This window comes from Rhipicephalus sanguineus, chromosome 4 (assembly GCF_013339695.2).
Source record: "Rhipicephalus sanguineus isolate Rsan-2018 chromosome 4, BIME_Rsan_1.4, whole genome shotgun sequence".
In the NCBI taxonomy this organism is placed as follows: domain Eukaryota; kingdom Metazoa; phylum Arthropoda; class Arachnida; order Ixodida; family Ixodidae; genus Rhipicephalus; species Rhipicephalus sanguineus.
This window is the reverse complement of record NC_051179.1, coordinates 20,880,326-20,898,175: the sequence shown is the minus strand read 5'-3', so window position 1 is coordinate 20,898,175 and position 17,850 is coordinate 20,880,326. Positions and strand designations below refer to the sequence as shown.

Genomic DNA, 17,850 nt, shown 5'->3' with positions numbered 1-17,850 from the left:
CGGTACGCGAAACATGTGCGGGAAATGTTTGCCATCAGCCCATCCATTTTCTTTAAGGTAGCCCCATTGCTTTTCCGCGTTCCACCCTCCCAAGTTAATACAACCTCCGGGAGATGTTTCCTGGCGTGCTTTAATTTTCTTCAACTTGTCCCCTCGTAGGGCAACACACGCTCGAAAGTCTGAGACGCAATGTAAGCCTGAAAGCTTATCTTTGCGGGGGCCTCAGTTAAGATTGCAAAAAAAAAAAAAGGATAAAGGATCACCTGACGCGTAAAAAGCACACGGTGTGCAATTACAATCAATCAAGGCGGTTCAAGTACCGGCCGAGCAATTTCCGGACGGGTTAGGCCCACAACCGCTTAGATTGTGTTGCGCCGTCTAAACACTAAAAAAGAAAATAGAACGAGAGGAATCAGGCAGCTACGGAGAACTTGCTTAAACCTGCGTAAACGGAAAGCCTTAGTGAAGCTTTCCATCACACGCCGTACAACTTGGCAGACAATTAAGCCGGTTTGTACAGTAGTGAGTGCATGCGTTTATTCTGTGAAAGGTGTAATCTTATGTAACGCTAATGTTTACACGTTAAAATATCATCCGATGTTTGAGTTAGGGCGGCTTTTGAGAACGTTTTTAGCGTTCTGCCATGAATGACAGGAAGTGCAGCAACCTCATGTACTTAAATTGATATGATATGCAAGTCATTACACTTTTTATGTCACTGCGTGTTTACATACAGTATTAATCCATTGACTACGTTAACTGACATGTTTGACTGCAGAACCTCGGTGGATAGATCTGTGTTCTCTAATTTTAATGTGCTTTACTGCTGGAACGTTTTTATAGAGCCCATTATCATCATTCGAACATTGTCTAGCATATTCTGTAGAAATAAGCCGGTGACACAATACGCCACCAAAGTTTGCAGTTTCGTCCGAATAAACCACTTACTGGCACTCTTTTCCTTCCTCGTTCTGCTTCTACACTTTACTGAGCTGCGTTCCCGCAAGCGTTGCAGAATATAGGCCCGGTTCCTTTCTCAAGCGTAGACAAGGAAACTACTTCACTTAACGAATCTTCCTGCTAAGCAAACAGCGCATCAATCAGTCTGCCGGTAAAACTGCCCTGCCCTTTTTCGTGTGTTTTTCTTTCTCATCTCTCACTCTCTCCCTCTCTCACTCTCTCGCCGTAGCCTGTACATGTCACGCTATTTATTCTATAGAGCATGAAACCAACGGTACCCAGAACTTTTAGAAGTATAATACGCTGTATAACGAGCTCCTATTAATGCGACCAAAGCTGAATAACGCGTGGAAGACACGTGTACTCGTACAACACGTACGCGTGTGCGAGAACGTATGTGTCCATGCGATAATCGTGTAAGGCTAGCTCCCTCTCCTCTCCGCCATGCCAGAGAGCTCCGGAAGCCAAAACATGGCCGGCACAGCAGCCACCCAGTAAACGAAGAAAAAAAAAATAATCCAGAACAAAACAAGACCTCGTTTCGGCAGAATGCGTTCGTTAGCAAAAGAATGAATGGGCCTTGTTTTGAGGCTGCATGCCTCGCCATGCGCTGCCTGGGGGACGTCAAAAACAGCGGCTGGAGCAGCCCCAGCAGCAAAAAAAGATTTAAGGCACGAGCGCTCGTGTTTTCAAGCGGGAGCTTCGGCACGAAAGAACCGACGCACACACGCGGTGGCGAACCGACCTTGAGCTCAGTGGATATCTTTCGTTGCCTCAGGTGGGTGGCCTTGCGGAGCGCCTCCTGGTGAGCCATGATGGAGGCTTGTTCCACCTCCTCCACGTCCTGGGACATGCCCATAGACTCCTACGAATGGGGCGGGCAAGCTTTTAGACGAACGTCTCCGAAAAAAAGGAGAAGGATAAGAAGAAGAAGAAGAAGAAGAAGAGAAAGAAGAAGAAAGATTTTGTAAAGGAAATTAAAAAAAAATGATTGTCCAAAGATTTTACCAAGCGAAAGTGCTCTAGTGCGCAAAGTATTTTGTGAAATGAGGCAGCGTTGGGCATAGTGGTCCACATGCCGAGCGCTGCCTCACATCACAAAATTTTCGCTTATCTTCTATTTTGGCTACATTTAACCTTCGCTCCAATGAACTAGTAGTTAGTATGAAATTGCTAAAATACGCAAGTTTTGATTCTATTACCCTAGCTTTGAGGGAACATTGCGGATTGATCATTCGTATGACCGTATGCACGTTCTTTTTTGAAATTTAACCAATGTTCTGGGACATATTTTGTCTTGATTCCAGTTTAGTGTGATAGACTGTCCTAATTTACATCACTTGCTTTATCCGAGTTTAGCTCAGAGAACGTTTGTTTTTAATTTCGACTCAATAAGTGCTCTTGAAACCTCGTTTTACGTGTCAGTGAATTCTTCGAGGTAAAAAATACACGCTTTTTTATTGCGCAGTTGATCGATCGAAGCCAGCCAACTATAGGTACGCGTGTAATTTTCTTGGTGCCAAAAGTCGATCCGTTATTCAGTCTTATTGCGAAAGCGGTCCAATTACGACAGTATCGCGTTTCACGATGTGCACTCGCGACACTGATAGTTCTGTGGATTCGCGGGACTAACCCTCCGTGGATCCCTTCTGTCGCAGAATGTACGTTAGAAACAAATGCAGTGCAAGTCATAAAACGTGCAAAGGAGTAAAGAAATATTATAGATACCAAAAATAACATAGCCTCGAGAAAGTACCTACGAAAAACAACCACCATTAAGCTACAATTATGAGTTATTAGAGAGAACAGAAGAAGGTATGCGCCACCAGACTCTAATATTGCAGTAATAGAATATTCAGCGCTACGCAGACTCCAGACAGAAACACACACAAACTTACGCACGCTAGTGTACTCTACATAACAGCTTACAAAGATGCATGACCGTGCTGCGGGGCCATACCAACTATCCTCCACATCACGTGGGAGGGTATATTACGTAGCGAAGAACATCACAACATGAGCAATAGAATGAAACAATCAGAGGCTCTGCTGTCCAGCCCAACCCTTCAAGACCAGCACATGCTGGTCAAAAGGGCAAAAGGGATGGGAAGGGCCAGAGGAGCCCTGGACAGGGGCCCCGACCAATGGCGACATCCTGCCTTCAGGGACAACACATATTGTATGTCTGTTATTCTCTCTCTCTCTCAAACAACAGTAAGCATGGAAGACAAAAGAAACTAGAGAATGGAGCAAGTGCATTCAAATACATTCTGAAGCTTATGCAAGCGAACGTTAAGACAGTGTGGGTATTTCCTGCAAAAAAAAAAAGAAAGGTTAACAACTCAATCATTAGATTGAGATCGAAGGAAATCAACGTTGGTACTATGACCGTAAATAGCCACGACTAGACAGCACTAGCAAACATTAGCTAACACAAGCTGGTATTAGCCATTATTTAGCTACCGCTAGGCAAGACAACACAGGGCTCAACGAGTGCTAGTAGCGTGCAGATAAGTACGGTTATTGTGCCTAGAATATGCAGTATATTCTGGGCGCTATAGGACGGTAGTTGAGGTAGCGTGGTTTAGAGAGACGTTATGCCAGACTGCACTGCTTCGAGATTCGCACACACTTCTCTTTATAAATCGAACATCGTAAATTGTCGTGTCCCGCCACAGAATGAGAGTGAAAGAGGATCGGAAACACTTGGAGAAACGCAGTGCGACTTAGGCGAAGACAGGAGACACAGACAGACACAGACTGTGCAGATCTTCGTCTCAGTCTCACCTCGTATCGTCTCAGTTGCACTGTATTAGCCCGAGTATCAACCGACTCTCCAAATTCAAGGGATTCCTAAAAACACTTTGTTTTCAAAGAAAGAAAGAAAGAAAGAAAGAAAGAAAGAAAGAAAGAAAGAAAGAAAGAAAGAAAGAAAGAAAGAAAGAAAGAAAGAAAGAAAGAAAGAAAGAAAGAAAGAAAGAAAGAAAGAAAGAAAGAAAGAAAGAAAGAAAGAAAGAACATTTAAAATTCTCGGAGCACCAATCTGATGCGTCCTACTAGACTCAGTAACAATGCTTATTTTTGAAGCTGCGCCCAGGAAATAATGGGACACGAGAAACGTGAGACAACAAACAAAGAAACAAACAAAGAAAAACAAACAAACAAACTTACATCTCCTTTCTTGAGCTTTTTGCCATCAGACTTTTTCTTGAGTAGTTCGTCGAGAAGTTCCAGAGTTTGCGCGAGCACATTCTCGTCCTGTTGAACCTTGCTTTGAACTCCTGGCGCTGCGACAAAAGAAATAGGAAAGGTGAAAGAAATAAAAAAAAATATTTGCGAAGCGGAAAAACATGCGACGGTATGCAAATCGAGATCTCCGAGTAAACAACGCACATTTCGGCCGAGCGTATGCTGTCACGAAGTTGATGGCATTCTTTATGCGCATTGTGTGCAGACGAAAACTGCGTCGCAGAGTTATCCGTGCACTGTCGTCTTTCAAGAAGCAAACTGTGTCACGCATTACTCATAGTGTTCGCTTGCAATGACCGGGAACTACGGGTCATATATATCAGCGTTGAAACCTACCAGATGGGTAGTTGGAGCATCCTTCGAGGTTCAGGCCCTGGATGCTGAGGGAGCACGCTTGCGTCCTCCTGCGGAGCTCTTCGCCCCACGACTGCTGCTCCTGCGCCGTGTCGGCCGCGAAGCACACCGGCGCACTCTCCTGCGCAAGTGGAACAAGTACGAGATACACGTTAGAGGGTACTCACACAAAAATGTTCAGTCGTCGTTTTCTTTGCGTCCAATGAAAGGCCAAACCCTCAAGAGCCTAGAAAATGTTACAGGTAAGCGGGAGTGCATGCACCCTGAAAAAGGGATTACAGCATGTTTTTAAAAGGTAGTTTCGGTTCCTACTGTACCCGGACGTCACGACACGGTATGCGCTTCTCGTCACGTGCTCGCGCAAGATATCGTGACGTTTCCACAGCCTCTCCGTTTTTGGCTCCGTTGGTGACGCACAAGCGGCCATTTTGAATGTTCTTGTGCCTCACGTCATCAGAACTAGTCGTACCGGTTGGTGCGTGATGTCACCGGAATTGACGCTGTAGCCTGACGCCACGCTAGTCTCAGCTCCGAAAATTTGTGTCAGCACCCCTTTAAGGGGGAGCCAGTAATGGTTACCACGAAGAAATAAGTAATATCGTGACGGGGATATTCAATAGCAATGGATTTATGTTAACGCGACGGAAACAGCAACGAGGGACATCGGGACACTGCAGTGAGCGCGAATGCGGGATGCGTGTGCCGCGCCGTTGTTTATAGTTTTTCCGTCTGTTAGCCTGCGTGCACGACACCTGTGAACACACTTGCCGAGCTTATGTTATATTGAAGTTTGTGTTTTAAAGGGCCCGTAAACAACTTCTGAAAATATAGAGAACGAGCGCGTTGTTCCCTCCTGGCGTCTCTCGTCTTATCGACACAATTCGTGACGTCAGCATCCTTATCACATGACGTCATGAGGATATAAGCTCTCGATTTGTCCATATACCAGGGGTCCCCTACCCTGTTTTACCACGCAGTCGCACACCCGTTCTGCCTTGCCTCGCACGACTATCGTGCGCGATCAACCGATCTCACTTCTTTTTGTGCGTTTTCGATAGCGCAAGCGGAGGTAACAGCGTGTAGCCGAAAAGCGCGGAATTCCGATAGTCTCAATGCTTAGTGCTGACGCTGTCCACGTCTTTTATGAAGAAATAAATGGCGAGGAGGAGATAGCGCCTTTGGCAATGGTAGTGAAAGCGAGAAAGAAAACACTCTGTCTTCTTTGAACTCGGAAGGAAGGAAGGAGAAGGAGAGAAAGGAAAGGCAGGGATGTTAACCAGTCTAGAAGGACCGTCTTTGAACTCGGGGTGGTTTAGGGGCCCTTTAAGGCCGGTGAAGGATTGGTTTGCGAATGTGAACTGATACGAGAACGCTTCAAGCGTCATCTAAACTGCTTTTGAAGTAGATGTAATTGAGAAAGGCGCGCATACTGAAATCCTAGGATTCGACAGAGGTAGGACGTGCTGGCACGTGGAGAAGTAGTTTAGAAAGCCGAAACTTCGAACTCAGAATATGAAGGCATCGCCTGTCGCAAAGTACACGACTCGCAGAAGATTGCATCATTTTTCGCTAAGGATTGAGTCGTCATTTTTTTTTTTCGCTGAATATTGAATGGTCCTTTAAAGCAAAGTACCCGTCAAGCGTTTTCGGGGCGAGGCGTCAGAGAGCATTATTGTGGCTGTAGTGTCCCTCGCAACAGCGGCAAAGTGCTTGTTGTGAGAATCCGGAAAATGCTTGTAGCGTATGAAAGGTAGTCTGGCGCCTCCTGTATATATATGGCCGAACTGGAGAGTACGTTTTAATGTAATCTTTCCTTCTGTCATCCGAGGAAGAAAAGTGCTTTGAGACCCGAAACTACTCATCTTGAAGAAGCCTAACGTGAAAGGAAGTTCCTGCAGTCAGTCTCTGCTCCTTTTTTTTCAAATTTTACGCAGACGAGAGCACCTGGTTATCCACGTTTCGACAGCCAGGCGTTTCAAACGAATAAAGAGAAAGCACATAAAGGATGCCTGTGTATGGAAATGACGTCGCGAAATCGAGAAAGTAGAAATAAACGATGAAAAGAAAGAAGGAAAGAGAGAGAGAGAAAAAGAAGGAAAGAAAGAAAATATACAACGAGAGCAAGAAAGAACGAGAGAGGGCATAGAGAGAGAAAGAAAAAGAGAGAGAAGAAAGATAGAAAGAGAGAGGCAAAGAAAGAAAGAAAGAAAGAAAGAAAGAAGAAAGAAAGAAAGAAAGAAAGAAAGAAAGAAAGAAAGAAAGAAAGAAAGAAAGATAACGGAAGTAACTTAAGCACAAGCACAGTTTACTACAACATAGGCAATAACACCACCAAAAGTATGCGAAACTTCGCTAGCGGGCGGGTATGTGAAGATAAGCATAAAAAACAACTGTAAGAGACGATAAATTCCATCGCTCTTCTGACTTGCGTCATAAATGGCCGGCTGAAGCGCTGTATGGCGTAAGGATGTCCATAAGAGCAGAGAAAGGCGATATTGCTCGCTCGACGTGTGCTGTGTTGAAGGTAATAGGCAGAGTCGATTTATCTTCCGCGAGCCGCTCTATGGCCGCGTCGGCTTCGAAAAACGACGACTGAGAAGAGTCGAGGACGCTCGGAGGACAAACGCGACGAAGAGACGTTAAGGCGGACGAGCTCCACTTCTGGGACACGACGAGGACTAGGCAGCGCTTCACGTCAGCGTAATCTGATACGACATTATTTCAAAATTATATTTCCGTTAATTTCGCCGCATAATACAAATACATCTAGGCGATAACAATAAAACCAAGCTTGTTTTTCATTCCGCGTTATTATTAAGGCGAAGGCCTCAGACGTCTCATTAAACGCGAAAAGTGACCGTCGGCGTCAACACGAGGTATGCTAGAGATCGTCATCACATCATGACGTCACATGATGACGTCATCGAATGACATCGTCACTTGGTTAAAGGTGGGCCGATCCCGGAGGTACTGCAAAACCACGTTGGGTGCAGAAAGCATTCGGGGGAGGGGGGGGGGCGGCGTTGATCAATACAAACGGCTGAAAAGAAAGAAAAAAAAATTTCCTGCTCCGGTGTCGGCCACCGGGACGCCACAGATGTCAATTTACGTGTACGTTATGACGCAGCAAAAGTTCTCGAATCGCGTTAAGCTCAGTGTTTTAACCCCACTCCAATTCTTGTCCGTTTCATTTCTGCGCTACCCCTGTCACACGGCCACCACCGAACTTCGTTAAACTCCATCGATGTAAAACTCCATGAGGGAATTTGTCGGAGATGGAGTTGTGCCCATGTCACACGGCAATTTTACGAGGTTTGGACATAAGCCGCAATGGGTCCATTAGGCGCTGCTCTACCTATAGTCTGCATGTAAGATTTCGCGTCTAAACACGCTGAAAACATGATCTATGGTTTGTGTCATTATAAAAAATTATAATTTAATCACATCGATACCAAAAAAGTTTTTTTTGTCTTTATCACAGGAACGTGTGCCTGCAAGCATGTTGGCAGTGATTCTGACAGGAATGCTGGCTACATTTACGTTTGTTTTGGTACGCGTCATTCTCTACACGCGCCGATTGTCCAACACGCTGCTAGTTGTCGTCGAGCTCTTTGAAGTTGCGCTACCACCAAGATCACGTTGTCCTTTCTAATATCGGTTGAGCACAGGTCCCACGACCAGTCCACGAAGCCTTTGCTGCGGGTGATTCCCACAACAGTCCGCATGTACTGCCAGCACGAGTGCCGGCGTCGACGAAGGCGGCAGAAAACCCGCGTCACTCACTGCTGTGACTATTGGCAGTGTTGCAGTAGAATGAAGAGCACCGCAATAAGAAGGGAACGAGCTGCACAGACGTAAACAAAACGGTGCACACACTTATTCAAAATGGCGGCACGACGATCTTTCGCGAGGCGTGGTGCGAAGAGTATGTGCACTTATACGCGTATTTTTTTTTGCGCGTTATGAATGTATTTTGTAGTGAAATGACTTTCAAAATTAATAAAATTCATTATTGTGTTGACTGCGGCTGTTTTGCGTTTGTAGTTCTTTCCGTCACAACAGATTATTGGGGACGACAGTACTCCATTCCGTCGCTAATGGAGATCGGCGAAATCCCTTTGCGAAATGTTCCGTTTAACTTCCTTGGCGTAAGGGAGACCGTGTGACACAGACCGCATCTCCGTTGACGTAACGACGAGGGAGTTACACGGAGTTAGCGGGTGCCCGTATGACAGGGGTATTAGATTTCTTAAGCTAGTTAAACTCAAGCCTTGATAGTCTATGGAGTGTATAGTGTGTCGCCTACAGTACAGTTGTGCTGCTGTACGTTCGCAGGTTTGCTTGGTTATATGCAGTGCGACTGAAACGGAGACAGGAGACGCATATACACATCTCCAGTCTCAAACGCACTGCATTATAGCCAAGTATGAACCAATTCGCCCTTGTAGAAGGTGCTATACAGATTTGCGCTGGTAAATCCAATTTGTAACTTTTCGAGTGTTGAGACAGGCACAACTTAATAATGCTAAATGTAAGGGTTTTATGTGACAAATCCACGATATGATTATGAGGCACGTCGTAGTGGAAGGCTCCGGAAATTTTGACCCCCTGGAGTTCTTTAACGTGCGCCTAAATGTAAGCACATGGGCCGCTAGCATTTTGCCTCCATCGAAATGCGGCCCTCGCGGCCGGGTTTCATCTCGTTACTTTTGGGTCAGCAGTCAAGCACCATAACCACGACACCACAGCGGCGGATGTGCGCTAGTCAACTCTGCAAGTGTGAGCCAACTCACCCAGCAGGAGGTCCAACATAATCTTCACTTCAATAACACTGAAAAGTTGGGCAAGTTGATGACCATTCATGATAACATCGTAGCGCACACAAAACAGGCACAGTGTAGTGGACTTCACTTTGTTGACATCGACACAGGACATGGACATGGACACTGTGTATGTAGAAACAGTGAAGTGGACTTCACCGTATCCACATAGTCCGCTTCGCTATGTCTGTATCTGTTATGCGCGCTACGATATCATCATGATGGTTCCATCCGTGAAATTAGACAATACGAGTCTCCCTATACGCTCGAGCACTTGTCCAACAATGTCGTTCATTGTACGAAAGTTGTAAGCAGGGAGGCTCACGCGGGCTTTCCGCTTATAGGCCTGACTGGCTGCCCAGGCGGCGCTGCGAAAACGGTGCTAAAAAGCGCCCCCTACGATAAGTTCTTTGGTTTCGAGTAGTCAGACCGGCGGCCGCATGCAGCACTAAGCTCAGATGCGCAATGGAGCTGCCGCTGTCGGTTGTGCTGCGCTTTGGATCTCGGCCAATTTCTGGCGTGGCTGAGTTCTTCAGGCCAAGCAATCTGCGTAAACGCAAGAAGCGCGTCAACGTCAAGTATGTTTACGACGTGCAGGAGATTGAAGGAACCGTTTCGGCGCGCTGCAACTCGCAAGTGCAGCGAATCTCATACGACGTTGAACTCGAGTTAAGTTTTACGAGGCACGCTCGCGCGATTAACGACAGTGCATAAACGAAAAGATTGCTGTTAAGAAAGCCGAAATGATTTGCATTACACGACGAAACGGAATCAAGAAAGGTCCAGTGGCGAAGGCTAGCCGTCGGCGGCCCGAATGAGCGCATTCGCGCCGTGTGCCGTTTTCTGCCGCATTCAGTCGCAAACACACTTTTTCCCCACGCACGGTCGTAATTTTCAACATTTGCTTCTAGGGAATTCGTCGAATTCTGCCAGCGTGCGGTGGCGGTCGAGAAGCGACGGCGCGCAGTGTTAACAGCCGGCCGCTGGAAGCAGCCGGCTGTAAGCTGCCGGAAAAATCGTAGGCACATACGCAGGGTGACTCATGGCATCGTTTTTCTCGTTTCCCACGAAATGCCGGCTGCATATCCTCGTGATCGCCGTTGGCAGCCACGGCGTGCCGTCTGGACTGCACACAGGGAATATTGTCGCCTTGCCCACCACTTCGGGATGGTAATTATGTCGTGTCCCCACTTCACGACGTCCTGCTGGAGCGCCAAATAGCTCTCCCTAGCTCCATCATTACGCTCACCAACAACCATGCGTGGCTTCCTCTCCTGAACTTTGGCTCGTCTCCACAAGCTCTCCCTGAGGGTGTGTCTCTCGCTGTGTTGTCCCCCTTGGAAGAGTCCAGCGTGTCTGCTCTCAGCTATGAACGACCATCTGAGTTCGCTCAACTTTCGGCTCCGACGATGCCATCTAACGACAAATTCGCCAGAATGATAGCTCCTGACCTACGACCTTCATACGCTGACGCCCTCCGCCGCGTTTTGATGTCATACGAAGACATATTTGATTTCGACAATCGCCCGCTGGGTCGGACCGACATCGTCACCCATTCGATCCACACTGGTGACGTTCCGCCCATCCATAGGCGTCCCTATCGTGTGTCGGCGGCAGAACGTCACGTCATACAAACAGAGGTCGAGAAAATGCTCTCTACGGACATTATTGAGCCTTCCTCCAGTCCGTGGGCATCCCCTGTCGTTTTAGTAAAAAAGAAGGACAATACTTGGAGGTTCTGCATAGATTATCGTCATCTGAACAAGATCACGAAAAAGGACGTTTACCCCGCTTCCGCGTATCGATGACGCCCTGGACTGCTTACATGGTGCCAGTTATTTCTCCTCGATCGATTTACGTTCTGGCTACTGGCAAATCGCAGTCGATGACAGAGATCGCGAGAAGACGGCCTTCGTCACCCCAGATGGTCTCTACCAATTCAAAGTGATGCCTTTTGGATTCTGTAATGCTCCAGCCACATTCGAACGCATGATGGACTCTCTTCTACGTGGTTTTAAATGGTCCACATGCCTGTGTTACCTTGATGACGTTATTGTTTTTTCATCGACGTTTGACAGCCATCTCCACCGGCTCTCGGCCATCCTTGACGTCTTCCGTCGAGCAGGCCTGCAGCTCAATTCTGCGAAATGTAATTTCGGCCGTCGTCAATTACGAGTCCTCGGTCACCTGGTGGACGCTACTGGCATACAACCTGATCCCGACAAAGTACGCGCAGTCCGAGAGTTTCCACCTCCTCGTACCTCTGCTGATGTCCGAAGTTTCCTGGGGCTGTGTTCCTACTTCAGACGATTTATTGCGAACTTCGCCGACATCGCTCGTCCTCTCACCAATCTTCTCAAAAAGGACAGCCCATTCAGTTGGGGACCAGAGCAAGCTCAGGCATTTTCAACGCTTACGAGTCGCCTTGTAAATCCGCCCGTTCTGGGTCATTTTGATCCGTCTGCTTACACTGAAGTTCGTACGGATGCAAGTGGCCATGGCATTGGCGCTATTTTGTCCCAACGACAGCGGGAGATGAATCGTGTAATCGCTTACGCTATAGCCGCCTTTTATCACCCTCAGAGCGCAATTACTCGATCACAGAACGTGAATGCCTCGCCCTTGTTTGGGCCATTGCCAAGTTTCGCCCATACTTGTTCGGACGACATTTCACCGTGGTAACAGACCATCATGCCTTATGTTGGCTCTCCTCACTCAAAGACCCTACGGGACGCCTCGGTCGCTGGGCTTTACACCTCCAAGAATTCACATTTTCTGTGTCGTACAAATCTGGACGGCTACACAAGGACGCCGACTGCCTCTCCCGTTATCCCATCGACCCACCTGACACCGCCGAAACTGAGTCGGATGCCTGCGTTTTGTCGCTCAGCGACTTCCTTCACATCGCCGACGAGCAGCGTCGTGACCCGTATTTGCGATCTCTTATAGAACGCCTCACCTCAGAACAACGGAACGGCCTCCTCCGTATGTTTGTTCTGCACGACGGTACCCTATATCGACGCAATATGACACCACACGGTGCTGAACTGCTTCTCGTTGTTCCTCAGCATCTGCGACCATCTATCCTCTCGCAATTGCACGATGCTCCCACCGCTGGACATTTGGGTGTTTACCGAACCTACGATCGCGTGCGCAGGCGTTTCTTCTGGCCTGGCCTATACCGCTCTGTTCGCCGCTACGTCGCCTCCTGCGAGCTCTGCCAACGGCGCAAAAAGCCTCCTCTCCCACCCGCTGGGTACCTTCAGCCTATAGCTGTCCCCAGCGAACCATTCTTTCGTGTCGGCCTGGACCTCCTTGGCCCTTTCCCGACGTCGTCCGCGGGTAACAAATGGGTGGCCGTAGCGACAGATTATGCCACACGTTATGCCATCACGCGAGCCCTTCCTACCAGCTGTGCAACTGATGTCGCTGACTTCCTCCTCCATCAAGTCATCTTACACCATGGTGCTCCTCGTCAGCTGCTGACTGATCGAGGTCGCGGTTTCCTTTCGCAAGTTGTCGACGACCTTCTCCGCTCTTGTGCAACGTCCCACAAGTTCAGCACCGCTTACCATCCTCAGACAAACGGACTTACTGAGCGCTTGAACCGTACACTCACGGACATGTTATCCATGTACGTGTCTGAGGATCACCGAGATTGGGACTGCACCTTACCGTTCGTGACGTTTGCCTATAATTCGTCGCGTCACGACGTTACTGGCTATTCTCCGTTTTATCTGCTGTATGGCCGCGACCCGCTCTTGCCTCTCGACTCACTACTTCCTTCAGAGGCAAACTCAACCACATTCTACGCTCACGGCGCCATCGTTCGCGCGGCGACGGCACGTCGCGTTGCCTGTCATCGACTCGTGGCGTCTCAGGCCGACCAAAAGCGCCTGTACGACAGCCACCACCGGGACGTGCGTTTCAGCCCTGGCTCCCTGGTCTTGCTCTGGCTGCCTTCACGTCGCGTTGGCCTGAGTGAGAAACTGCTGCCGCGCTACGTTGGGCCTTACCGAGTTCTTCGCCAAGTAACCGAAGTCACATACGAGATCTCGCCACTGAACCGCAAGCCTTTGTCCCCCTCACCAGCTACTGAGACTGTGCATGTTTCCCGCCTAAAGCCCTACGTCACGAACACCGATCCGATGCACCGAGACGGTGCTTCTGCCGCCGGGAGTTTATGTCACATAGGTGTTTGTGCCACTGTGAACTAGAGGACACTACTAGCCGAAGACGAAGTTGAAGTGTCTCGGGCGTTGATCGATGGTGTTGCACTTGTTATAGAGCGTCAACGCTACACCCCTTACGTATTGATATATTGTAAATACCGTAACTCTACGCGTAACAATATATATATATATAAACGCGTGCACGCGCGTACGAAAAGTAATCAGCACGTTGCGCTGCAAACCACGTTTTCCTCGCGTACTCACTTCACGCGTCGGACGGCACGTATCCAGCGGTTCCGTCGCTCCACTTCGTACGGTTTTCAGGGGAACCAGTAAAACCGCACATTAGGATCCTTACCCCCACTTTCGAGGCAATTAACCACGCAACAATAACGGTGGCGACCGCGCTTCGGGACCGCGCGCTGCTCAGAGCCGTCGCCCGGACCACCTGCTTTCGGCACGGTTTGTTGAAGCAGGGATCGCTCGTCAAACATGTCAGACTCTGCAGGCATAGCGGACAAGTTCCTGCGTACGTTTTAAGCACTTTTTTAGCCTGAAAACTAGGCGCAAAATTAAGTAAAACGCTCAAAGCAACTGAGAACTGCGTAACTCGCCGGTCGGCGTCCATTTTTGACTACCCAAGCAACTTCGGCGCACGCCACCAGGCTCCGCCACAGTACTCAAAACTCCAGCGCGTCAGCCCTATTGCATACCGCAGCGAAAGAACCTGCAATGTGTTCGCGACGTGTTGCTTCCACCACTGAGCTACGCTCCGCGACGCTCTGCCCTCCCCAAATCCACTTTGCAGCCACTGGCGGTTAGTCTTCTTAGGTGGTCCGGGAAACATAGCGACCCTATACTTTACCCCCACGTATGCGCACACGCGGTAAGCAACTTCGCCGCTGTCCCCATGGCTTCGCCAAAGCGCGTTCCAAGCCAAGTGAAGCCGAACCTGCCGGATTGCACCTGAACTAGGTCGACCGTCGTCTGCAGCTCTTGGCGAGAACTGCTTTGCTGTCTATTCCCGACAGCTACACAATTGGAACGGACTGTTTTCTATAGAGGAAAGTGGGTTCAGAAAATATGGATGACGCAGAACGAAGACGCTCCGCTTGCGAGACGTCTTCGTAGGAATACAGAAAGGTGACGTGAAGAATAAGGAAGAGGAAATAACAGTCAGGTGGTTTGTGAGGATTGCCGTTCGTGCGGGTAGCGAGGGACGAACAATGGGATTCGAGGCAAAACGGAAACCCACAAAAGCCTGATCTGTTCGGGGAAATGCAACTCCTGGTGAAACGCCTGGGGCTTACAAACCTGGCCGGCTTTATAATGTTGACGACGGTAGCAGAGGCCTACGCGAAGAGCATACCTTCCAGTATACGGGTGTTTTGTTTCTTTTTTTTTTTTCAGACCCTCGCGTTGCTCGAGGGCTTTAAAGTTGTGCGCGTGCGGTTCAAGAACGTCGTGCTGGTTAAGTGGCTTTTCTACGGATTTTTGTCTCGCAAGAAAGACAGAATTGTCTCGAAGCTTCGCGGGATCGTCAGACGAAGCCTGCTTGGGTGCCCTTCGTCGAGACAGTCACAAGCTTGCTGCGCGCTTCAGCGTTGGCTAAAGTCGGCTTCCTGCGATCTACTGGCCTGTCTGAACGACTCTGAGAGGAGCGGTCTCGTGTGTGTGTGTGTGCGTGTGTGTGTTTGTGTGTGTGTGTGTGTGTGCGTGTGTGCGTGTGTGTGTGTGTGTGTGTGTGTGTGTGTGTGTGTGTGTGTGTGTGTGTGTGTGTGTGTGGTTGTATTTTTAAGAGCCAAGCTATTTAAGCCAGTCGTAAAAACTTTGTTGTGTACAATGTGTACAAAAAACTATCGTCATCATGAACCGGCACGCGCTCTCTTCATTCTCTTTACAGTGTTAAGTTGTTTAAGCTATCGGTAACTTGTGCTTCGTAGTGCAAAGCTCCTCAGGTTGGTATGCGCCACAGGAATTGGGCAAGCCCCCACGCATACACACCTGTGGCTTTCAGAGGACACCAAAGATTTTACGGCCGGCTTAAACAGTGCCGCCGCTGTTAAAACGCGAACAAAAGAATTGGGTGCAGCATATAGAGCTTCCCAGTGCGATAACAGGGCATACTCGTAATATATGTTAAGCATGCAAGTCACCTTGCGTAAGCATAGTGATAACATAACGATGAGATAGCATTAACAAACAAATGCAGCACGAAATAAACGGGGACAAGAAGGACAGCGCTGTGTGTGCGCCGCTCTTTCATCCCCCATTTATTTCACGCTGTATTTGGTTTGCAATGAATTACCAATGCGCCCAAGGTCACACGCTGGACAACAGACAAACAGCTCGTTTACGCGTATACAATCGCGATGATGTAGCGGTAGCATGCCACTTCTGCAGTGTTGCCATTACGGCAGCATATCGGTAGCATATCTGCGTATAGCAGAGTGATGACACCTGAAACGTTAGCTCAGCGGTGACACAGCGTAATGACAGCACAGTGATGCCTTATTTACGCTTATAGCAGCACCAGCCCCGCGATCACCCCAAGGTTTAGGCTCGCCACACGACAGGGTGAATGATATTGTGTTTACGAGGATGGCTTGGTGGGCTAGTTCGTATAGCATCATGAAAGGTTACAGCGCACGTAGACGGGGACGAAGGAAGAACACACAAGACATAGCGCTGGGTCTTGTGTGTTATTCCTTGTGTGTTTTTCCTTCGTACCCGTCTATGTGCGCTGTAGCCTTTCATGGTAATGTGTTGCCGCGTGAACACTGGACATTCAGAAAGGAGGTGTTGCGACTACTCTTGAAATGTTTAAACGTTACAGACCTCGCATGTAACTGCTGATGAACTAATCTTGAAGTTTTTAAACGCTAGTTCTCGTATGTGGTTGGTGATGTGACACCCACACCGATGCGTTCTGTGATAATGGGGGCCCAGCCCAGCACCGTACGCGAGATCATGGGTCACCCGCGGCATGTAGTACATTGCAGCAACGCACTGCGCGCACATTCTTGGTAGCCTGTTCGCGCTTTCCTTTAAAAAAATTATCATGTTTCGACATAGCCTGAAAGGAGGAAACCGGGCGGTTCAACTGCCTGCATGCATATCTTGCAAGGCCAGATACACCTGCAACCTACAACATCCGCCTCCTCCTCCTCATCGCACACCCTCATATGGCAGTTCAGCAATACAGAAATGGTGTAGCTTGAGCGCTAAAGCCAAGAAGCGCAGGCTCACCAGAACGAGTTCCATGCAGTTTTACAGTGCTCAGAGAAAGGCGACAGAGGCAATATTGTCTACGTTGCACAGATCTCACGTGCACGTGGCAAACAGTATCATGATTTGCCACACGATAAAAGTTCATTCCTTCATGCGGTCTGCACAACATATTCACGGCACACTTTTGTGCTGACGAGTTGGTAATGCTATAAGACGAGGTACAGGCAGTGAACCGCAGTGGGAGTGACATCAGAGTTTGTTATTTCTTCTGAACTCCGATAAGCTGTGGTTGTAGCTTATAGGGCCCCTAAACAACCTCTGAAAATACAAAGAACAAGTGCGTTAATTTCTTCTGGCGTTTCTAGTCTTTTCGGCACAATTCGTGACGCCAGAAGTCTGTTCACGTGACGTCAAGAGTAAATAAGCTCTCGAGTGGTCCATATACGAGGGATATCAGTTCTGAATTGTCTCCTGCCCTGTTTTTATATGCAGTCACACGCCCGTTCTGCTTCGTCTCGCATGACTATCGTGCGCGATCAACTGATTTCACTTCGTTTTGTGCGTTTTCGACGGTGCTAGCGGAGATAGCGGCGTGTAGCCGAAAAGCGCGATATACTGACTGTCTAAACACTTATCACTGACATTGTCCACGTGTATTTGGAAGAAATAAGTGACGAGGAGGAGATAGCGTCTGTAGGAAGGGTAATGAAGGCGAGAAAAAAAAAACACTCTATCGTCTTTGAAATCGGAGTGGTTTAGGGGCCCTTTAAATATATGCAGACCAAAATGACGACATTATCGACTAGATCTCGCGTATCTGTTCTGGCAGGTATCGTAGTCAGCGCCGATCTCAAAACGAGCAGACTTTTCTTTTGTATTCCGATGGCGCTGTCTTACTCAAACACTCCGGAATGGGTGATGTTGAAATGACAATATCAGCAGAAAAGCAAGTGTATTTTTGAAGTGTATTTTTTTTGAAAGCTCTCACGAGGAAGAGCTGACTGAGGTTATAACGTAAGAAAGTTTCTTACTTTCTATTCTTTCTTTTCTCTTATTTCTTTTTT

The 17,850-nt window shown here is 48.3% G+C and overlaps 1 protein-coding gene across 1 annotated transcript in view; it reads right to left on the bottom strand.

The window, feature by feature from the left end:
• Positions 1-435: 435 nt before the first annotated feature.
• LOC119389240 (cationic amino acid transporter 4-like) overlaps positions 436-17,850 on the bottom strand; it is a 33,525-nt gene continuing 16,110 nt past the window's right edge. Inside the window, exons 6-10 of the mRNA XM_049415065.1 lie at positions 9,357-9,394; positions 4,546-4,725; positions 4,132-4,247; positions 1,706-1,825; positions 436-441 (exon numbers count right to left, since the gene is read on the bottom strand). Of these exons, the coding sequence (XP_049271022.1) occupies positions 436-441; positions 1,706-1,825; positions 4,132-4,247; positions 4,546-4,725; positions 9,357-9,394 (460 nt within the window). The remainder of the gene's footprint in view (positions 442-1,705; positions 1,826-4,131; positions 4,248-4,545; positions 4,726-9,356; positions 9,395-17,850) is intronic.